The following is an 18,503-nucleotide window of genomic DNA, read 5'->3' as shown; positions in this document are numbered from 1 at the left end:
CAGACAAGTCAAACTTTGCCATGAACAATAGGCAGCAACACATCCACTCCACGGGTGCAGAGCAAGGAGCCCAGGGCTGCTCCAGTGGAGGCAGGAAAGGAAGGCTCTGAAGTCATCACAGTTTCACTAAGACAGCTTAAAATTCGAGCTTTAATTGAAATGGAAAGAAACATTCCAAAAGGATGTATTTTTTATAGATCTGAGTTACCCAATTTAGTTTTCCTTGGATGTTACTGCAAACATGAACATGAAATCAAAGCAGGGAGAGAACTCCAAGAAAGGACAGAACCATTTCCTGGCACAGGGGATTGGACCAAAGGCTGGTGGAGGCCACTGCCCAAGTGTGTGATGCCCTGTGTCAGCTCACAGGAAGTGAGCACATCCTTCAATCACCTGAAGCAGCTTCTGAGGACTGACTATATCAACAATTTCTGGCAAGTGTCTTCTCTGCCAGCAATAAATCCCAGCTCAATCCATATCTGAAATGATGCACATTAGAGGGCATGTCTTTAAAGAGCATTAAGTCAGCTTAAATTACTCCAGCAAAATTTTAAATATGTAATAGAAATCTAAAAAGGAGCAACAAAAAAAATTGAGAGAGAACACCACTGCAAGAGTAATGCCAAGTTGTTACTTTTTTTTTTTTTAAACAGATCTGTACAGCAACATAGCAAAGGATGCAGCGATCACAATTTCAACCAGACAGCAACCTAAGGGGACACTAATCCTCATACAGCAGAGCTGAAACACTCCCAACATTCAGATGCTCCAAATAATTTGGCTACCCTACTGCACTCCATACCAGTTCTACCTATATAGGACATTTTGGTGTGAAAAAGTTTCTGTAAAGTTCCCTTTGTTTCCAGTGTTTTTCTTGTACAAAATATTACAATGATTTTTTTTTATATATATTTACAGACTTGCACGGCTAGAAAAATATAAACTACAATTGGGCTTGGCAAGCAGTTTCTTTTCTTTAAATACATGACATTTCAGAGCAAAAATTGTAGTGGTAACATCCTGCACTCCAAGCCCCTGCAGGGAGAGCAGATCAAGCCTAAAATCCATGATTGCAGTGAGACACGGGAACGCAACTCCTCCACCTCCTGGCACAAGGAAGACACAAGATGGATGCTGTTTGTGCAGGTTACTGGCACAATACAGAAAAATCCATAACTGAACATTAAATTCCTTAATAACATTCATTAATTTCATAGGCAGGCCTGTTAAAAGGTGTAACTTTTGGGAAAAGCAGACACCGAGTTCGTGGGGCACGACACAGCCGGGACAAAGCGTGGCTACCCCCGCAAGAATTTCAGATTTTTTTCCATTTAAATTTTGAGCAGAGGCCAGGGAGGATTTTTTTTTGCTTTAAAGCTACAGTATCTGTCATTATGGCTTTGAACACCCCCTTTCAGGAGATGAGGTATCTGTTCTAGTGAAGTGGTAACAGTTGAGCAAAAGGTGTTTCAATGGACCACAAAACTCCGCAGGCAGGCGTGAACGGGTCTCCTGGGGGAAGTTGCCAAACCGAATTGTAACAGTGCAAAACAAGATTTTGTCTTTTGTTTTTTCTCTGCAGAAAGAGTTGTCAAGGCATCTAGGACATTGCTAGTAGTCGAGCCACCGCCGAGCAAACCCTCTTTCCACCAGAGTCCTGTTTATTGACACCATCTAAAGGGAGGGGAAGAAAACCCAAAGAGTAGATAAGTGAACAAGTCACAGCAACAAACACTGGTTCTGTAAGTTCCTAATCAACAATAAAAGATGATTAAGGCATTTTCAGCATATACACCAATATACCCACCTCATCTCCCATCAAGTTCCACAGCTGTATCAGGGGCAGCCCTGAAACACTGTCATAATTTGTGACCTGGAAGCACAGAAAAAGATCAGTGTGCAGCAATTCTGGTCCCAACTCACTTACATGGGCAGCTACAGCCACTACCAGAAGCACTTCAGAAGAGCTGAGCACTTCTGGACTGTGAGTAGGAGCTGCCTACAAAATTCCCTGGGACATCACCCAGGCCCTGCTGTGCTCTGTAAACCCATCCAGGTCCTGTTCTCCCTGCCTGCATCAGAAACAAGAGGGAACACTCATCCCTCCCCAGGAGGCAGGCTGGCAGGCTCAGGCTCTGGGTTTTAAGCAGCACAGAGTGCAGGGCAGAGGACACCAGCTACAAGACCTCTCCAGACAGGGCTGTACCTGTGCCACGAGGACAGCACCTCTGGTCATCTCACGGACAGCGGCGTCGGCCTCCGGGGAAAAGTGATCCTCATCTGTGGGGAAAGGAGAGCACAGAAAACAAATGAGGGCCTTCACACACTTCACAAGCCAGAAAGAACTACTGAGCTTCTCTTGTGAGAAGCCTCATGGCCAGCTGATCCCATCCCTGGAGATGCAGGGAAGGATGAAGAGCTTCCTACAGCCACCAGCCATAACTGTGAACACAAGCAACTGAGCAATCAGGAGGCTTTCAGGACAGCAAAGTACATTTCTGCAGCACCTTGGAGCTGCCATTGGTGTTCTGATCCTCAAACTAAGCTCAGGTCCCTCAGGGCTTTGCTGACCCTGCACAGAGGGTATCCCTGGCACTGGAAACCCAAAGTGACTGTACCACAGGTGCCCAGCAGCTGAGCAGAGCCAAGGACAAAAAAAGCAAACCAAAGTGTTTCTAGGCAGTGACTGACATGCTCCTAGTGTTTGCAGGCACTTGTTTGGTATTTGAACACAGAACTTTACAAATCAGTCATTTCTGGAGGAAAATGTCAGGTATTTGTCTGCAGATTAAAAACTAAGTTTGCATTTACAGCAGCTCTATGACAGAAGAATTAGAGCAGTTACAGCTACTGCACCCACACCCTGCCAGTCCTGCCAGCTTGCTGCTTAGGACACTAATTCATTCTCTACTCCAAGCAGGAAAAAGCCTGGACATTTATCATCTTTCCCCTGGATTCTGACAGGTTGTGCCATGCCAGCACATTTAGAAGAATACAATACAATTTTTCCACTCCTTCCTCTTGTCACATCAGAGGCTGCACTGGCAATAGGAGGTAGAAGGTTAAGACAGAACCATGGCTTGGACACATCTGGAATCCATGGAAACCTGCAGGAGAAGGGCCAACAATACACCAAGAGCTCCATTACCTGGAAATGGCACCACATTGTCAAGTAAAACTTCTGCTCCTTGGAAAGGTAGTGTTAAAAAATCAGACCTGAAAGAAAAGAGGATCAGAGTAAGAACAGGGCTTTAAATCACTCCTACCTTCTTCAATGTGACATTGATTAATCAAATTGCTCTTACAGGAATTCAGTTTTAAATTAATGACAGTCAAACAAAAAAAAATAAAAATCAGACAATTCTCCCAGCACTCTAAGAGGAGCAATAAATTGTCTGATTAACATGCCAAGCTGGATCAGGCTCTAAGCAAAACCCACCTCCATCAGGGAAGCTGTGCTGCCTGTCTACCAGCCCTAGGGCACAATCAAATATTTAATGGGCTTGTGTAAGAAACCCCTGATCCAACACAGCTGTCCCAGACAGTGGGGCTGGAGCATCGAGAATCGGGAGCTCATTCCTGGCTCATCAATCAATTACACTTTGAGGCCTCCTGAAGGCATCCTTTTCCTCAGCTCCACATTGAAGTGGCAGAAGCTGCCATTTCCTCTCCCCTCCCTCCAAAGAAGCCTTGCAGGAGTTTGCTGTGCTCCCAAGAACCCACACTCACTGCTGAGCTGAGCCTTTCCACCATTTCCCATTTCAGCTGTGGAAAAACCTTTAAGAATTCAGGCTATACAGAATCCTCTGATTAGGATTTGAGCCAGACATGGCCTGAGGCCTTGGGAGAGGATCTACAGACCTGATTTGCCTGAGTGTGTCAACCTTCACTTTATCATATCCTCCATAGTCCACGTATTTGAGCTCCACCTCGTCGGTCTCCTCAAAGTAGCTGATGACTTGAGCCCGGAGCCATGCCCCATCCAGGCCTGGAGCTGCACAGATAATACCAACTGCAAACACCAGAGCACAGAGAAGAAAGGCTCAGGATAAGTGGATTTCAAAAAAATCAGCACTTCAGGCACGAGCAGTGCTGCTCAGTTACCCATGGAGAACTAACAGCATTTCTTAGGCTGCTTCCATCTTCCTCCAACACCCCCACAGCCCCAGCACACCAGGCCTGCAGCTGAGACACAGGACTGGTGGGTTTTACCCTCAGCTCTGTCTGCAACAGCTAAGCTGCCCTGCCCAGGCACCCTGTTCCCTTCCAGCCTTTGGGCAGTACCAGCAAGGTGTGTCTCCACAAAGGAATACACAACCCCTTTCCATGTGATGCACCCTTCACACCGTGCAGACACGGTGACAGACACAGTGACACTGTGAAGGTGTGGGAGCAGCTCCACACTTTGTCAGCAGAAATACCCCAGATGCCAGGTTGACTGGAAATAAGCTGAGACAAGCTTGATCTCACTCTGAATTTCAACATGCAGCTATGTGGCTCAGGAGGTACTCCAGGGATGAGCAGGGTGAGGGAGAGCAGAGCGACATCTGTACTCTGGCAGCAGCTTGAAGATGAGATGACACGTGAGCTATCACACCCTCATCCACTGGGAGCTTCTGACTCTGGGACAACAAGTTTGCACAGGAGCCCAGAACTTTCTCAACAGAACATGAGCATCCATGACTTGCCTTCTACTGGAGTGGGCAGGGTTGGAATTTCGGGCTGAGAGTAGCAGGCGAACATCTGCTGGTCGAGGCTGCGCAGCACATGGAACGTGGGGTGCGTGTGCTGCTGCAGGAACATGTGCCCTGCGTCCACCTGGTGGGCCACCACCACCTCCACAGTGACTCCATCGGGCAGGAACAGCTGCCAGGGGGGGAAAACTGTCATGAGTGTTCCTGGCAATGCAAGCTCCAGCCCAGCCCAGCCAGAGCCAGGACTCACCCAGGCAGACACCAGCAGGGAGTGAAGCGGCAGCGGCATCGGCGGAGGGAGGGTGTAGATGTTGGTGAGACACAGCTCTTTGAACTTCTTGCCAATCAGGCTCAGGACTTTCTCTACTTGATGGGAGGTCCCTGCAAGACAAAAATCCCATGGGAAGTCTGTAGCATGGGCAGGCTGAGGATATCTCCAGCCCTGTCACTTGAAGAAATACAACTGCCAGGATCCTCCTGCACTACCTCAACAGTATAAGTTTTAACAGGTTGCCCAGAGGAGATTTGAAAAGCACTGGACTCAGAAGCCACTAAACCCATCTAAATTCCTTGCTCGTCTAATTAAGTCCCCCAAGATACAGGTTAGGCCATGAATAGAGACATATTCCACTCACCTTCGATGTGACACACTTGGGAGTCACGGGAATAAGGCAGTGTTGAGACATAAATTTTGGCACCAGATGCTTGCCTCAGGTAGCTCATAAACCTCCCCTGTTTGCCAATCAAGCGGCCAACTAATTCCTTCAGGAGAGGGACAAGAAAGCAACAGTCAGGAAGAGAAATGCAGACCAAACATCCCTGCTCTCTCTGGCTTTACATCACCCACATTCTCAGCTCCTCTGCCACAGGCAGGATAAACACAAGGCAGTGCTGGACCAGTGCAGAGTTCAGCTGGTCTGGGATCAGTTCACACGAGTAAGCACAGCTCATTTTGATAATCCCCTGCTCTTAATACCCGTGTACCCTCAAAGACTGGACTCCCAAACTGGATGGAAGATAATGGGGAATAGCAAGTTCAACGAGCCCCACTCCCCTGGGTATAGCCCTGGAGTGCTGCTTGATTACAGCTGTGCACTGGCTCTTCACTCCTGTGAGTTCTAATGGGGGCAGAACAATCCAGCCCTCCTGGACTTGCTGCTGATCTTCCTGGGATGGCACAGAGGCAGCACCAGACCAGGAGGACCAGGAGGTGGCTGTGAGGATGGTGAGCAGGCCAGCAGCTGCTTACCTTTGGGACCTCAATTTCCCAGATAACAAAGTCTGGCTTGCTGGATCCTCCCTCCAGCTTGGCGTTCTGGCGAGCCACTGTCTTCCTCATGGTGCTGCCACTGTCCACAAAATCCACACTATTTACATCTGAACCTACAAGATAGGCACAAGCATTCAGACAGCCCCCAAGACTCACACTTACACTCCCATCCAAAGGGAAGGGCTGTAGAGTGACCCCAGTGCCAGGTGTGCCCACTATGAGGTATGGTAGGGGGCTGCCTTTTGCCCAAATTTGCCCTGTATTTGAAGAAAAAAGATGCAAGAGCTGAAGTGTATTTTGCTCCCAAGCCATCAGCTGATACCCAGGAGCATTTCTACTTGGGAAAAGGACAAACTCCTGTATCTCCTCCTGGACAGATCTCAGATACAGCCAGTGTCACACAAGTTTAGTCCTTCCTCCCCCTTGAGAAGCAGAAGCATGAGGATCCTCACTTGTTTGCAAGTATACAGACCACTGGTGAGAGACCAAAGAGAAAAATGAACCCAACAGCTGCTTCACATTTGCCACATCTTAATGGCTAACACAGCACAGAGTCTGAGAAAGGCCAAGGGTGCAGCAGCTGGCATTGGCTTTGCAGGCAACGGGAAGCCTGGACATGAAGGTCAGCTGGGTGACCTATTGTCCAACACTGCCACCTTATCAGCTTTACCTGCTGTACTCCCCTCTCCACACCCTCAGTGTCTCAGTGCCCCAGGCTCCACAACTCAGTCCTGTACTTCTTGTAACACCAGCACTCACAGCAGGGCAATACCATTCTCCTCCTGGGGTTACTTCACCAGTGAAAATGTTCTGGGTTCAGTCCTTTATTACTGGCAAACTCAACCCCCACGCCTTGACACGAGCAGTGTTCCAACTGCTTTGTAGCAATTACAAGAGACATCCCCTGTCATTAAGGGCTGTTGGCACCACAGGGTCCTACAAAGGATTTTAACATCCATCCCCAAGGTCACACAGGCTAACGTTTGCTCAGACAGCTTTGCATGTACTGTGCCAGGCACACATCACCCAGCATCTACAAGGGAAAAGCAGCATGGACAGATGGGGGAACTCCATGAATATTGCTGCCTGTTGGGATTTCTTGGCATGCACCTGCCCCTCTGAACAAAAAGGCTTCAGGGTAATTGTTCTGCAACCAGCTGATCCTATCACAATTCATCAGAGCTCTGCTCTGGCTCCTCCAGCAGCACCTCAGAACCTGCCTCACCCTCCTGTCAGCAGCAGCCCATAAAGAGGGGTCAGCACCCCGGGCTCCTGGGGGTCACCAGAAACCACTGGTTTGAGGTCTCACACCTGCAAGCTGCTGCCCAGCAATGCTTGCTCACTCACTTTTGCAGGAGGATTTCCAGTCCCTTACCTTCCGAGTGATCTCCATCCGTCCCTGGCGCACTGCCGCACTCCTGACCCGGCTCTGGCCCCTCCTCTCTCAGGATCCCATTGCTGTAGGGCACTGTGCTGCCCTCGGGCAGCCCTGGAGCACAGGGGGTTTCTCCTGGCACCAAGCTGTGCTCAGCAGATGTGTCTGGGGCTGAGGATGTGCTCAGTGAGTCCGAGTGCTGCTCTGATGTGACAGACAGCACTGTGCTCTGCAGGGGCTCCTCCACACTCGTCTCACCTCCAGGTGTGTGTGTGCCATACCCAGAGTCCTCCATGGCTGAAGGTGACTTTTCCAGAGAGTTCTCCACATGAGTCCTATCAACTCCTGGGGACTCCCTGCACGCCTGGCTCTTCACCCCACAGTCCTCCGTGTTCTCCTGAACAGGGCTGGCCCAACAGCCGTGTGATGAACAACCTGTCACACCCTGACCCTGCTCCTCTGCACTGCTCCCTGCAGCCACGCTCTCAGCAGCTGCTGTGGCTCCCTCCACCAGCACCTGAGCAGAGGCAGCAACACTCTCCATCCCCAGAGGAGCCTCAGCTCGGCTGGCAGCAGCCTGGCAGAGCCAAGGGGATGCATCGCCTGCAGAACCCGACAGCACTTCCTCAGTTGCTGCCAAAATGACCTTGGAAATTATCTGTATTGCCACCTGCTCAATTTTCTCAACTTCCTTGTCCAAACTCACTGCTCCAATCTTCTCTCTTTCCAACTCATCTCCTTTTGGCTGTGTGTCCTTCTGACACACTGGTACAGTACCAGTGGTTGACTCAGACATCTCTTCTTCCCTGGACTGCTTTGGACAGGCAGACTCCGAACTCCCTGGTAACACACTCACTGCAGAATCCTCGTGACCTGATACAACTTCAGCTTCATTGAGAAAGGCTTGTGGGGCACTGGCTTCTTTCTCCAGTCCCAAGCAACAGGCTGTCACAGAGCCAGCATCTGACTGCACAATTCCTGGCATCTGCTTTTCCTTGGGGGGCCTAAAGGAAGACTCATCCAACTGCTCTGTGCTGCTGCTGTCCTCCCTGACTCCCAAAGTCTCCCGTGCCAGGGGTGGCTGCTGGCCTTGGTTTGCCCCCAAGCCTTGCCCCAGCGCGGGGCCCAGCACTCCATGGTCCTGCTCTGTGCTCTCAGAGGGCAGAGGGAGCGAGGCACGAGCAGGGACAGCGCTGCCCTCTCCGCATCCTATCGATTCCAGCTGTTCACTGTCGTCCCGGCGGGGGCAGGGCGCGGCTGCCGCTGCCGACAGATCCGGCCTCTCGAGAGCTGGGCGCAGGGGAGAGGGCGTCGTCGGGGGGCTGGGGGCTGGGCTGGGGGCTGGCTTCTGCAGGCACTCCTGCTCTGGCAGCACAGGCAGTCTGTGAGGAACACATGCTTCTGCTTTGGGACGTGAGCCGCTCTCCGGAACTGCTTCCTGCTTCTCCCTTTCAATGGCTAGTGCTTGCTGGCTGCAATAGCCTGAGTGCTTTTTTCTCCAGGAATAGATCCACCAGCAGCCAAGAAGTGCCAGCACTCCAGGAATGGCATAGGGGACGAAATTGCGGAAGCGTAGAGCCATCTTACAGAGCTGCAGCAGTTACACCTAGGAGAAACAGAAATCACGTTAAAATAGCCCCAGGGAAGGGCACAAGAAGGCTGAGGTCCTGTAAGTGCCTTGAGGTATTGCTGTTAGCATGGTCAGGCTTGTTTTCCAGCTGCTCCAGAAACTCACATCTCTGCTCTGCCAGCACACCACAGAACAAGATCCTTACCCAGGACTAGAGATATCTGGACATGTCTCATCATTACACTCAATGACTGCACCCTTCCTCACCTCTGTTCAATTACCCCTTGCCTCCCCTGCAGGCCAGTCAGGCCCCAGGCCAGCCTCCAGCACAGCAGGTTCCTCCAGCTCAGAGCCCAGCTGGACCACAGCATTCCTTGGCACACAGCAGGGCTCCCCAGCTCTCCCCTCCAAAGGCAGCACCCCATTCCCGAGGGCTCTGGACTCTGACAACACACACTTCCATAAAGCCTAAGGAATGCAGCTCCAAAGTGTATTCTACATTCAAATCCACTGCACTGCCAGTCTCCTGACTCAAAAGCTGACAGCTCTCCCTTTTTCTCTGCAAGGCCTGTGACCTCCTTCCCACCTGGACACCCAGTCATGCTCCTTCACTGCAAGTCTCACCTGGGTCACAAGGGGCAGGGGTGCCATGCCTTTCCTTCTCCTTAAGGAATGTCTGCAACTGGAGTGCAGAGCTGAACTGTTACCACATCCCAACAGCCTTGCTGCAAAGCACTCACGGTTTATATTTGCACTGCACTGGAATTAAAGCAAAACACCACGTGTCTGAGGGTGCTTACACAGACAGGCTTTAATCCAAACAGCCCTCAAGACTCTTGCCAGCAAGCAACAAAAATACAGATTGCTTTCAACAGATAGCAAAGTCTTAGAAATGGGAGCCACCCACTGGAAAAGAGCATTATCTGGTTCCTCTTCAGAAACATAACATTTCTATGACAAGACAGAACAACCAAGGCAGTTGGCCCCACGCTCAGTGTGTCTCAACCAAAAATCCCCTTCTGTTATCAGGACTAACACCCCAATCACAGCTCCCAGTGCAACACTCCTTCAGGCCACAATCTCCACAAGGAGCTGATGACATTCTAGCTGAGGGACAAAACCATGCCTCCCTCGGGCTCAAACTCAGTGTCAGAGCTTCAGATAATTTCATATTCACCCCAGATTTCTCACCTCCTCCAGGCACACTCTCCATTCCACAGGAACATCCACACAACTTCACCCACACTAGCTCAGACCCTGACTTGCTTCCTGCAGGGCCCAGACACTGAGACACACAAATGAATGAATAGCAAAGGCAGGGACTGAAAATTGTTTGTTCAATCCCAAACGAAAGGTCAGCTGCAGACACAATTTAAGTTCAGTAATACATCACAAATAAGGCATTTATGGTGTTCTACACGGGAGACTTTCGTGCTCGTCAGACATTTGTATCTGATTAAATAAACCAAGTAACTAAGAAGTAACTAAATCCCAGTTACTCCCAGCTGGCTGTATGCAGCCAGGGAGCAGAGCTCACTGCTGAGGGTGAATCCTCTGTTCATGGCAACATCTGGGATCTTGGAATTAAAAAACCAACAAACCTATGCAATATTGTGGCTGTTCTGTGTCTGGAAGCTGGGAAACAGAAAGGGTGAAGCCTGTACATTCCCAAGACAAAAGGCTCCCCTTCATGCTGCCCAGCACAATGGCACATTGTGAGCTGTGAGTGCTCATCTGCTGCGTGCCCAAGTAGTTGTAATTAATGCAGAACTACCCTACAAGCTGTCTCTCAGGCGTACTACAAACCCAAATTAAAGTAGCTCACATAAGTCCATTCCCAGCAAGCATTCCCAATTAAACAGACAGCCCTATTATTATCTGATTCCCTACTAAGTTGCACCAACTGTCCAAACCATAGTTCCACACAGCTCTGCAGCACAGGGAGACAGTTGCAGGATGCCCCAGAGGGACAAGCCTGTCCTAAAAATCTGGCAGGCAAAACAGTTCTGTGAGTCATTCTGAACATTATCATCATTTAGGACAAAGATCTTCACTCCAATGTGATACCTGGATGAGTGGGGACTGCTGGATTAGCTGAGGGCTCCTTGCAACGCTCATTTGTTTTTATGTTTTTGATTTATTATTTTAGCCAGAGCTGCATCACGACCAGGATCACGTTCACCAGGAATTCCACATCCTCCCATCAGTTAGAGCAGGCTGAAAGGCAGTGGCTCTGCACAAGATGCCAGCAGACATCCTGGAGTGCTGGGTTGGCTGGGGAACAGCTCAACACCAACAAACATCTCCTCACACAGACCTGGCAGGAAGGCTCTGGCTGCTGGATCTTGCCATGCTGGTCACAGCCTGGGGACAGCAGCTCAAACCTGCCCATCCCAAGGGCTGTGACACTGCTCCTCCTCCACTTATCCCCCAGGAGAGCTCCCAGAGCCCACAGCCACTTCCCAGCCTGTCCCAGAGCAGCCAAGCCATCTTCCTGCAGCTGATCTGACAGCCAGCTCAGGACTGCAGTGGCAAGGCATCACTTTAACACACTGGGGGAAGAAAGCCTGGGATTTTCCTGCCAGCAGCAGGACAGAAAATGGCAACATGTCAAATCACATGCCCTCAGGCAGTGCCAAGAGGAGGGAGCACAGCCCAGCTCTCCTCCGGGCAGGAGGAGCCAGCTGGGAAATGCAGCAGCTCCAAAGGCTTTGGGCAGGAGAAGGGCAGCCTGCAGGAGCCAGAACCCCCAGAAAACACTGCACCTCCAGCCCTCCCAAGGGGCAGGGCCCCAAGAGCCCTGCACCAAAAATAGTGCAGAGCTGATGCACTGTATGTGCTCACCCCAGCTCCAGCCACTTCCACTTCCCTCTGGCACGCCGGGAATCCAGCCCAAATGTCACACCTTCGATCATGGGGCTGGGGAGCTGCAGCTAGGGCTGGGACTTCTCCAGCCTGCTAAATAATTCCCACAGCACAGGATGGGATCAAGGCACCAAGGGGAGAGTAGGGGTCAGTTCTCCAAGTCTGTGTCCTGACTTGATTCATGGAAAACTGCTGGTAGAGAGAAAGGAGATGAAGACAAGAAAGAATGAACACATTACCTACCTGAGAAAAAAGCCAAGGGCAGCCAATTTACTCTACTGGTTTACATTAGGGTCCCAGAGCAGTTCTAAGCCACCTTGTTTCCTGGCCAGGACACAGAGCCCTGAGCACTCACAGCCTTATAAGGTCAGAAATGTTCTCAGCACGAGGTTCCCGGGGACGCCAGATAATTCATTCTCCAGGTCCAAGAGGAGGTCAGCAAGCACTTGCTGGGAATCTCAGCGTGTCCTACACACAAGGAGGTCTGTTCTGAGGGCGAGCTGCTCCGAGTCTCCTCCAGGAGAGAGGCCAGGATGACTCCCAAGTGCCTGAGCCCCCATGCTCTGCAGGGACGCACCCTCAGCTGCTCCTGGCTCCTCTGCTTCCCTCTGCCCTGCACTTGAGAGGTTTCCAAACCCTGAAAGCTGTGGAAATCAAGGCTGGAATTAAAGCCTGTCCTAAAGGATCACAGAGCAAATTGGAAATGCAGCTTCAACAGCAAGGCCAGGATGCCTCCTGACAAGCCCTGTAGTTAGTGAAGCAGCACTCGGGAAATAAATACTATCTGGGTGAAAGAGAACTGGACAGGCTGGCATGGTTCAAACTAAATGGGACCACGTGGGCTCTTAAATTTTTCCATGCTAAAAATAACTGGTAGCACATGCTCTGCCTTATAGGAGGCATAGGAACAGGAGTTAACAAAAACCTAAGGAACTGGAGGCCCTACTGTTAAGATTAAAATAAGAATAATTGCTGCACTGAAACAGACGTGAGGACTTACATAACCCACCCTTGGCATGAGGCATATTTTCATCGAAAGCTGAACTGGCACGTGGCACTGCAACATCTAACTGCAGCTTCTCTGTGCCTCATACAAGGTGAAGGAGGCAGAACATCCACAAGGAGGGACCTCCTGGCAGGTCCTGCTCAGCACATGCTCCCAGCTGTTCCAGCTGCAGAGCACAGGGGGTTTTCTCCCATGCAGTCAGCAGCAGCCTGAGGTTACAGGAGGGAGCTGTGAGGCCACAGCAGCCTGCCAGCCCGTGTATCACACACCCTGCATCACCAGGGTGTCACTCCAGATTCCACAGCCTGCCCAGTCCCCTCCCCAGCCAGCCTGGAGAACCCCCTCAAACCCAACAGCACCAGAGCTCAGACTGCGTGACTCAGGAGCTACAAACACCAGAGACAGGTAGGAGCCAGGCCAGCAAGATCTCACACTGTTTAAAAAGAAGCCAACAGGGAAGTCTCCCTGTACTTAACTAATTAAAGGCAAGTGCTCTGCAGCAATTTCTGCTTCAAACAGTAGCACTGAAAGACTAGAACAGCAAGAGATAGCCCTTAAGCAACAGCACCTTTCCACAGCCCAGTGAACACGGGCTATGAGTCCAAGAAACAGGCTCCTCTCTGAATGAAAGCCACCAGTGAAGCCACTCCACAACCTCAGAGTATTCAAGAACCAGCAGCCTCCCATTTGCAAAGGATAAATTGTGACTTAAATAAAAGGCTGAAAAAGCTTGTTGCTGTAGAATTAAACTAGTGCTCTGGAACAAGAAACACCACTAACACCAGGCTGTCTTTTATCTCTGAGATAAAAACTGCAGTCAGTGTAATTAGCATCAGTGCTGCTCCTCCAGGAGCTCGGTCCCCCTCTGCAGCTGGAGCTGCCACACTGATTGTTGGTTCTGTTTTCTCCCACTCAGCAGCCCAGCCCTGGCCCAGCACAGCTCCCACAGCAGCCTCTGCACCAGTGCAGGACTCGGAACAGTTCCTATCTATTTCCACACTCAGAGCTTTACAATAAAGGCTTGGCCAATGGGTAGATTTTAATAGATGTTTTGGAAATTATCAAGAAGCTCACAGGGACACAAACACTGACCCTCAGCACTGCTCTCATGGACTCAGGCAGGGCCTTGAGTGCTCCTGCTCTGCAGTAATGAACAGCTTGTAATTAACATTAACCCTATCAGGTTATCAAGTGCCATACTGCTCTTGATATCTCATTACCTCCCTGCTCCAGTTGTTTCATTATTTATAGTTTCCTCACCCAAGTTACTGTCTCCTTGAGAATCCTCTACTGCAGAGGGAGGCAAGAGAGCTTTTTCTCCACTTGTGCAGGAAAGTCTTTCAGATACTTCAGCAAACTCCAAAACCTGCTTCTGCACCACTTTACCTGTATCCCCACAGCACAGGCAAAGCAGCTGTTGTTACCTTTATAACCTAACAACACATTACAAAAGTCTGAATTTGGGAAGTTTTATCATCTTTCATTCTTTCTGCATTTCACTCAGGCTGGAGAACAGAACAAGCTACATTCCAGAATTTCAGAAGAAACAGATCCAATACTCAGCTTTTTGTGTTTGCTTCTACATAAGGAAGCCAATGCAGTCCTTGCTATGGGTAACAGTGTAGTGGGCACTACACATACAGCTTATAAATGAAAAATTTAAAAGCAGTCACCTGAGCCAGATGCCTGGCATCTCTATCAACTTCCACAAAACACAGACTAAACTAACCAAAGGCTTACAATATACTCTGCACAGGAGACAAAAAACAAATGTGAATTTTCAAGGAGACAGAGCAGGGAGGTTACAGCAAACACACTGATAGAGGCAGGAGCCCAGAGCAGCAAAGACCAAACAGGTCCCCAGGTATCTGGGAAGCAGCAGCAGCTCTGCTCACGGGATGTTTGCTGGGCACAGCCATGAGACCTTGACAAACAGCTTCCCAAAACAAGAGCTGACTAGGCCTAGGCAGAAAAGCAAAAAGCACTGGAGTCTGGTTGGAAGCCTCATGGCCAAGGCTTGGCTTGGGGAGAAATTGCAGAAGCACTCAGAGAGGGAAGGCAGCAAATATCAGTGAGGAGGGTGCCCTGTGTTCACCTGTGCTGGGAGGGAACAGCAAAGGCTTCACTGAGAGCCACTCATGGTAAAGGAGCAGGAAGACACTCGTGTGCATGAACAAGGGCTTTGAGGAGGGCACAGCACAGTCCAGCCTGAGCACAGAGATCACATCACTGTGATCACACCTGCCCAAAGCACTCGAGCAGCTCTCACACACAGCAGAACACAGGCTGCTCCTCTCCCCAGCTTTTCTTAAAAGGCAAAGCCAGGACACAGCTCAAGTGACCTTCCTACAGGCACAAGGAGCTGGAGGAAACACAAGGAATGGAAGACTGGTATTCCATCTGGAGAGATGGGAGCCCACCCTCAACCTGAAATACTCAGGGGAAGGGATGTGCTAATTTTTCCTGCACCCCTGAACACCAAGGATTTCTTCCTTACCCTGCATTTAAAAAGAAACCAAATACAAGCCCAAGTTCATAACAAAAGAGGCTCCTCTTTAAGGAACAGGAAAGCACAGGGTCAGGGCCCTGAGACTTATGGGGATATACACTGCAATCTTTGTGCCAAAGTTCCCAATTCCCAGGTTCATCCCCAAGCAAAGCTAAGGCCCCTGATACCAGAGACACATGAAAATCATGAACTTTTGCCAGGAACTGCTGCTATTTATACCCAGAGGCAAAAACCAGCCACAGCACATGGCAAGATTCTCATCCTCAGTGCCAGGTGGCAGCAGAGGTCAAAGGCAACCCCGACCAGGACAGGTCTGCAGCAGTGATTTGTTTGCTCAAGAATGATTTTAAATGATCTTGTGTGAAATATTCATCTCTGCTAGCAATAATGTACCCAAAAACCCAGTCAGCTTCCTGCATTCCAAAATGCAGGACCAGAATCCACATAGTGGACAATAAAAAAATGTACAGTGAACTAGCTGAAGACAGAACATTTGAAAAAGCAGTTTTGGGACATGCAAATATCTCTCCTTCTAGCAATCTCCACGAGAAACAAATGCAACAGCTTCAATTTCCAGGAAATATTAAAGACCTGCTGAATAAAACAGCTTTTCCTGAATATCTGAGCATGGCTGTCTAAAGTTAATCATCACTTCACGAAGTCTAACCAGCCATTTGCATTAAGAGCTCCACAGAAACACTGCAGTTAGAAATCAGGATTTTAAAAAGGCTAATCATTAGATCTGAAACATGAGACAATTATAAGTAATTAATGCTGCAATTAATGCTTTTTATTAGCTCTAGATGTTGCTAGGGGCAACTGGGATACCAGCCCAATCCTATTACAGGCTCCCTGGACACTAGAAATACCTTAAATCATTTTTTCACATCAGTTAAGTGCACATGAAGGATGAGAGGCACAGATAAGTGGGCTGTGTTGCTTTAAAAGCATTATGCTCTTCAGATAACTGCTCCTGCAGAAGTGCACTTGCTCTCCAATCCCCCTGCAGCCAGCCTGCAATGTTTTCAAAGTGAAGAGAGAGTCTCAGCCATCACAAATCAAACTGCTGTGGCTCTGAGAACTTTGGCTGCACTCCTGTCACAGTTAACTCCATAGGCAATCTGCACCTCAGGGAACAGGCAAACCATGGTGGGTCTGAGCTGCACCTCACACCCTGGGCACTGAGGGAATTCCTGTTCCCTCATTTCAGGCATTGTGGAGTGTCTAGGTTAAAGCCAAGGCTTTCTAGGCAGTTCATAATTTTCAGTATTAGTATCCCAAAGTATCTCCAGCATTCTTTAAGAGGGAATCCAGTTCCTAGGATGGGTTTCTAAACCAAGGGTGAATAAGGAGAGCACTCCCAAGTACAAAACAGCTACTAACACACAAAACTGAGTTCCTGCAGGGCCATCCACACAGACTCTGCAGCCCCAACAGATCCTTAGTTTCATGTCTGAGAGTAAAAAGCCTGTTGAAGAAGACACTGCTACAATTGTGGTGAGAGACTGAGCTACGTAAACCCCCATGAGAGCTTTTAAAAGTCCTTCAAGACTCAATGGAACACTTAAGCAGAAGCTGAGGGACTGTCAGGTGAGCAAGACCAGGTTGGGAATCAATGCATGAATGGATTCCAGTGATTCTATCCTACTTCAAGCACTGCTCAAGCTGTACAGGTTTCTCTCTCCTTCTCACTTACTTGAGAGTTGTTATTTCCTCCAGTGCATTTGCACTGTGCAGCACGTGCAAGCACACCAGGGAACTGAGAATGAGATACACACAATGAGGCTGTGCTGCCCTTTTCCAGAGCCACAGGTCCATGGGCATCCACAGCAGACAGGTCCAGCAGGTGCCTGCACACTCCTTCACCCCTTACACGAGCAGCTCCTTCACGAACGAGGAGGGTCAATGACCTGACGGGGCTCACACGGTGACCCCAGCAGGGCAGCAAGCTCTGCCCAGCTGCTCTGCCAGCTCTGGCCCAAGCTGTGCCGAGCAGAGGTGCTGCCCCTGAGCTGTGCTCACTCCCACACTCGGTGTGCTCTGCCCGGCCGCGGGGCTGTGCTCGGTAGATCATTCACAGCCACAGAGTCAACCAAAGGCACACGGCAAAGTCACCGCAGCGCTGCGGCTTCCCCGGCCGGCAGCACTTCCTCGCACCTGAGACAAAGTCCACAGCGCCCGATAACGCTGGGCAGGTGCAGCACTGCCCTGCAGCACAGCAAGGCGCGATTTCTGCCGGCCCACAGCCCCGACTTAGCCCAACTGAAGGGCTGCAGCCAAATGCAGCTCTTGGTGCCGTTCCCTGCTATTATGGATAATATCCACAAAGAGGATGCTCGTCCATTCTGTGGTCACTGCCTCATGGAATTACAGGACTGCATTAAAGATCTCGGCACGGCACAGATTAAATTGTCCATTTCTGCAACAGTAGTAACTTAGATCATGCTCGCTTCAACGAGGGGGAAGAAGAAAAAGAGAGAGCAAACAAGGATTCTCCCAGGAAAGCAAGGCTACAACATCACTTCCTCAGCAGCAACATAATTTAATTCCTTTGCTCCTGCCTGTATTCCATGCTGGCTTACAAACAAAAGGAGTCACTACGGCACATTAAAAGTTTTGCTAATAACAGTTTTTACGGCCATTACCATAACACAGGCAAGGCTGGCCAGACCAGACACAGAGCAGACAGCACAAGGTGCCTTAATCTTCACCGCGAGTCTGCACCGGCCGTGCATCGCCCGCCCTCCCGCCGGGCGGCCGCGGCTCCCCTCAGAACCGAGCGGGCCGCTCCGGGAGCCGGCGGGCAGAACCGGCCGGCAGAACCCGCCAGGCACCGCAGGGCCCGGCCCGGCCCTCCCGCCCCGCACCCCGACACACACGGCTCCGGCACGGCGGGTCCCAGCCCACGGGGCACCGCGGGGCCGAGCGCTGACCTTGGGCGGCGCGGGAGCGCTCCCGCCACGGCCGCGCGGGGCCGGGGAGGCACGGCCGGAGCGCGGCGGGGCAGCACCTCAGCGCGCCCCGCGGCAGCGCCGCCGCTGACAGCCACGGGCCCCGCCTGCGTGCGGGCAGCGGCCCAGCGCGGTACTTACGGGTGTTCCGGAGCGGCGGCGGAGCCCGGAGCGGTGCCGGGCCCGGTCCGGAGCGGTGCCGGTGCCGCCCCACGTGCCCCGGCCGGGCCGCCCGGCTCGGACATGCAGCGACCCCGCCCCGC

The 18,503-nt window shown here is 50.7% G+C and overlaps 1 protein-coding gene across 4 annotated transcripts; it reads right to left on the bottom strand.

Annotated features, from left to right (window-relative positions):
- Positions 1-121: 121 nt before the first annotated feature.
- AKAP1 (A-kinase anchoring protein 1) lies at positions 122-18,503 on the bottom strand. Of its 4 annotated transcripts, XM_056506710.1 has the most exons (13): positions 18,382-18,503; positions 12,018-12,418; positions 9,534-9,668; positions 7,340-8,945; positions 5,944-6,077; positions 5,330-5,456; positions 4,945-5,075; positions 4,689-4,866; positions 3,862-4,012; positions 3,149-3,216; positions 2,207-2,280; positions 1,808-1,873; positions 122-1,674 (listed from the first exon to the last, which is right to left on the bottom strand). In XM_056506710.1, the coding sequence occupies exons 4-13, from the start codon at positions 8,919-8,921 to the stop codon at positions 1,612-1,614; spliced, it is 2,574 nt and encodes an 857-aa protein (XP_056362685.1). In that variant the 5' UTR covers positions 8,922-8,945; positions 9,534-9,668; positions 12,018-12,418; positions 18,382-18,503; the 3' UTR covers positions 122-1,611. The 4 variants fall into 4 exon arrangements, with proteins under 4 accessions (XP_056362685.1, XP_056362686.1, XP_056362684.1 ...); XM_056506711.1 differs by lacking the exon at positions 9,534-9,668; XM_056506709.1 differs by lacking the exons at positions 9,534-9,668; positions 12,018-12,418.

The sequence above is a fragment of the Oenanthe melanoleuca genome, chromosome 19 (genome assembly GCF_029582105.1).
Source record: "Oenanthe melanoleuca isolate GR-GAL-2019-014 chromosome 19, OMel1.0, whole genome shotgun sequence".
Classification (NCBI taxonomy): Eukaryota; Metazoa; Chordata; class Aves; order Passeriformes; family Muscicapidae; genus Oenanthe; species Oenanthe melanoleuca.
This window is presented reverse-complemented; position numbering and strand designations above follow the sequence as displayed.

Coding starts and splice junctions, on each gene's coding strand:
- AKAP1 (XM_056506710.1), bottom strand. CDS start 8,921: ATGGCTCTACGCTTCCGCAATTTCGTCCCCTATGCCATTCCTGGAGTG. Junction 5,076..5,329: donor CCAAGTGTGTCACATCGAAG/GTGAGTGGAATA, acceptor TTTGTCTTGCAG/GGACCTCCCATCAAGTAGAG. Junction 4,013..4,688: donor CCTGCCCACTCCAGTAGAAG/GCAAGTCATGGA, acceptor TGGTGTTTGCAG/TTGGTATTATCTGTGCAGCT.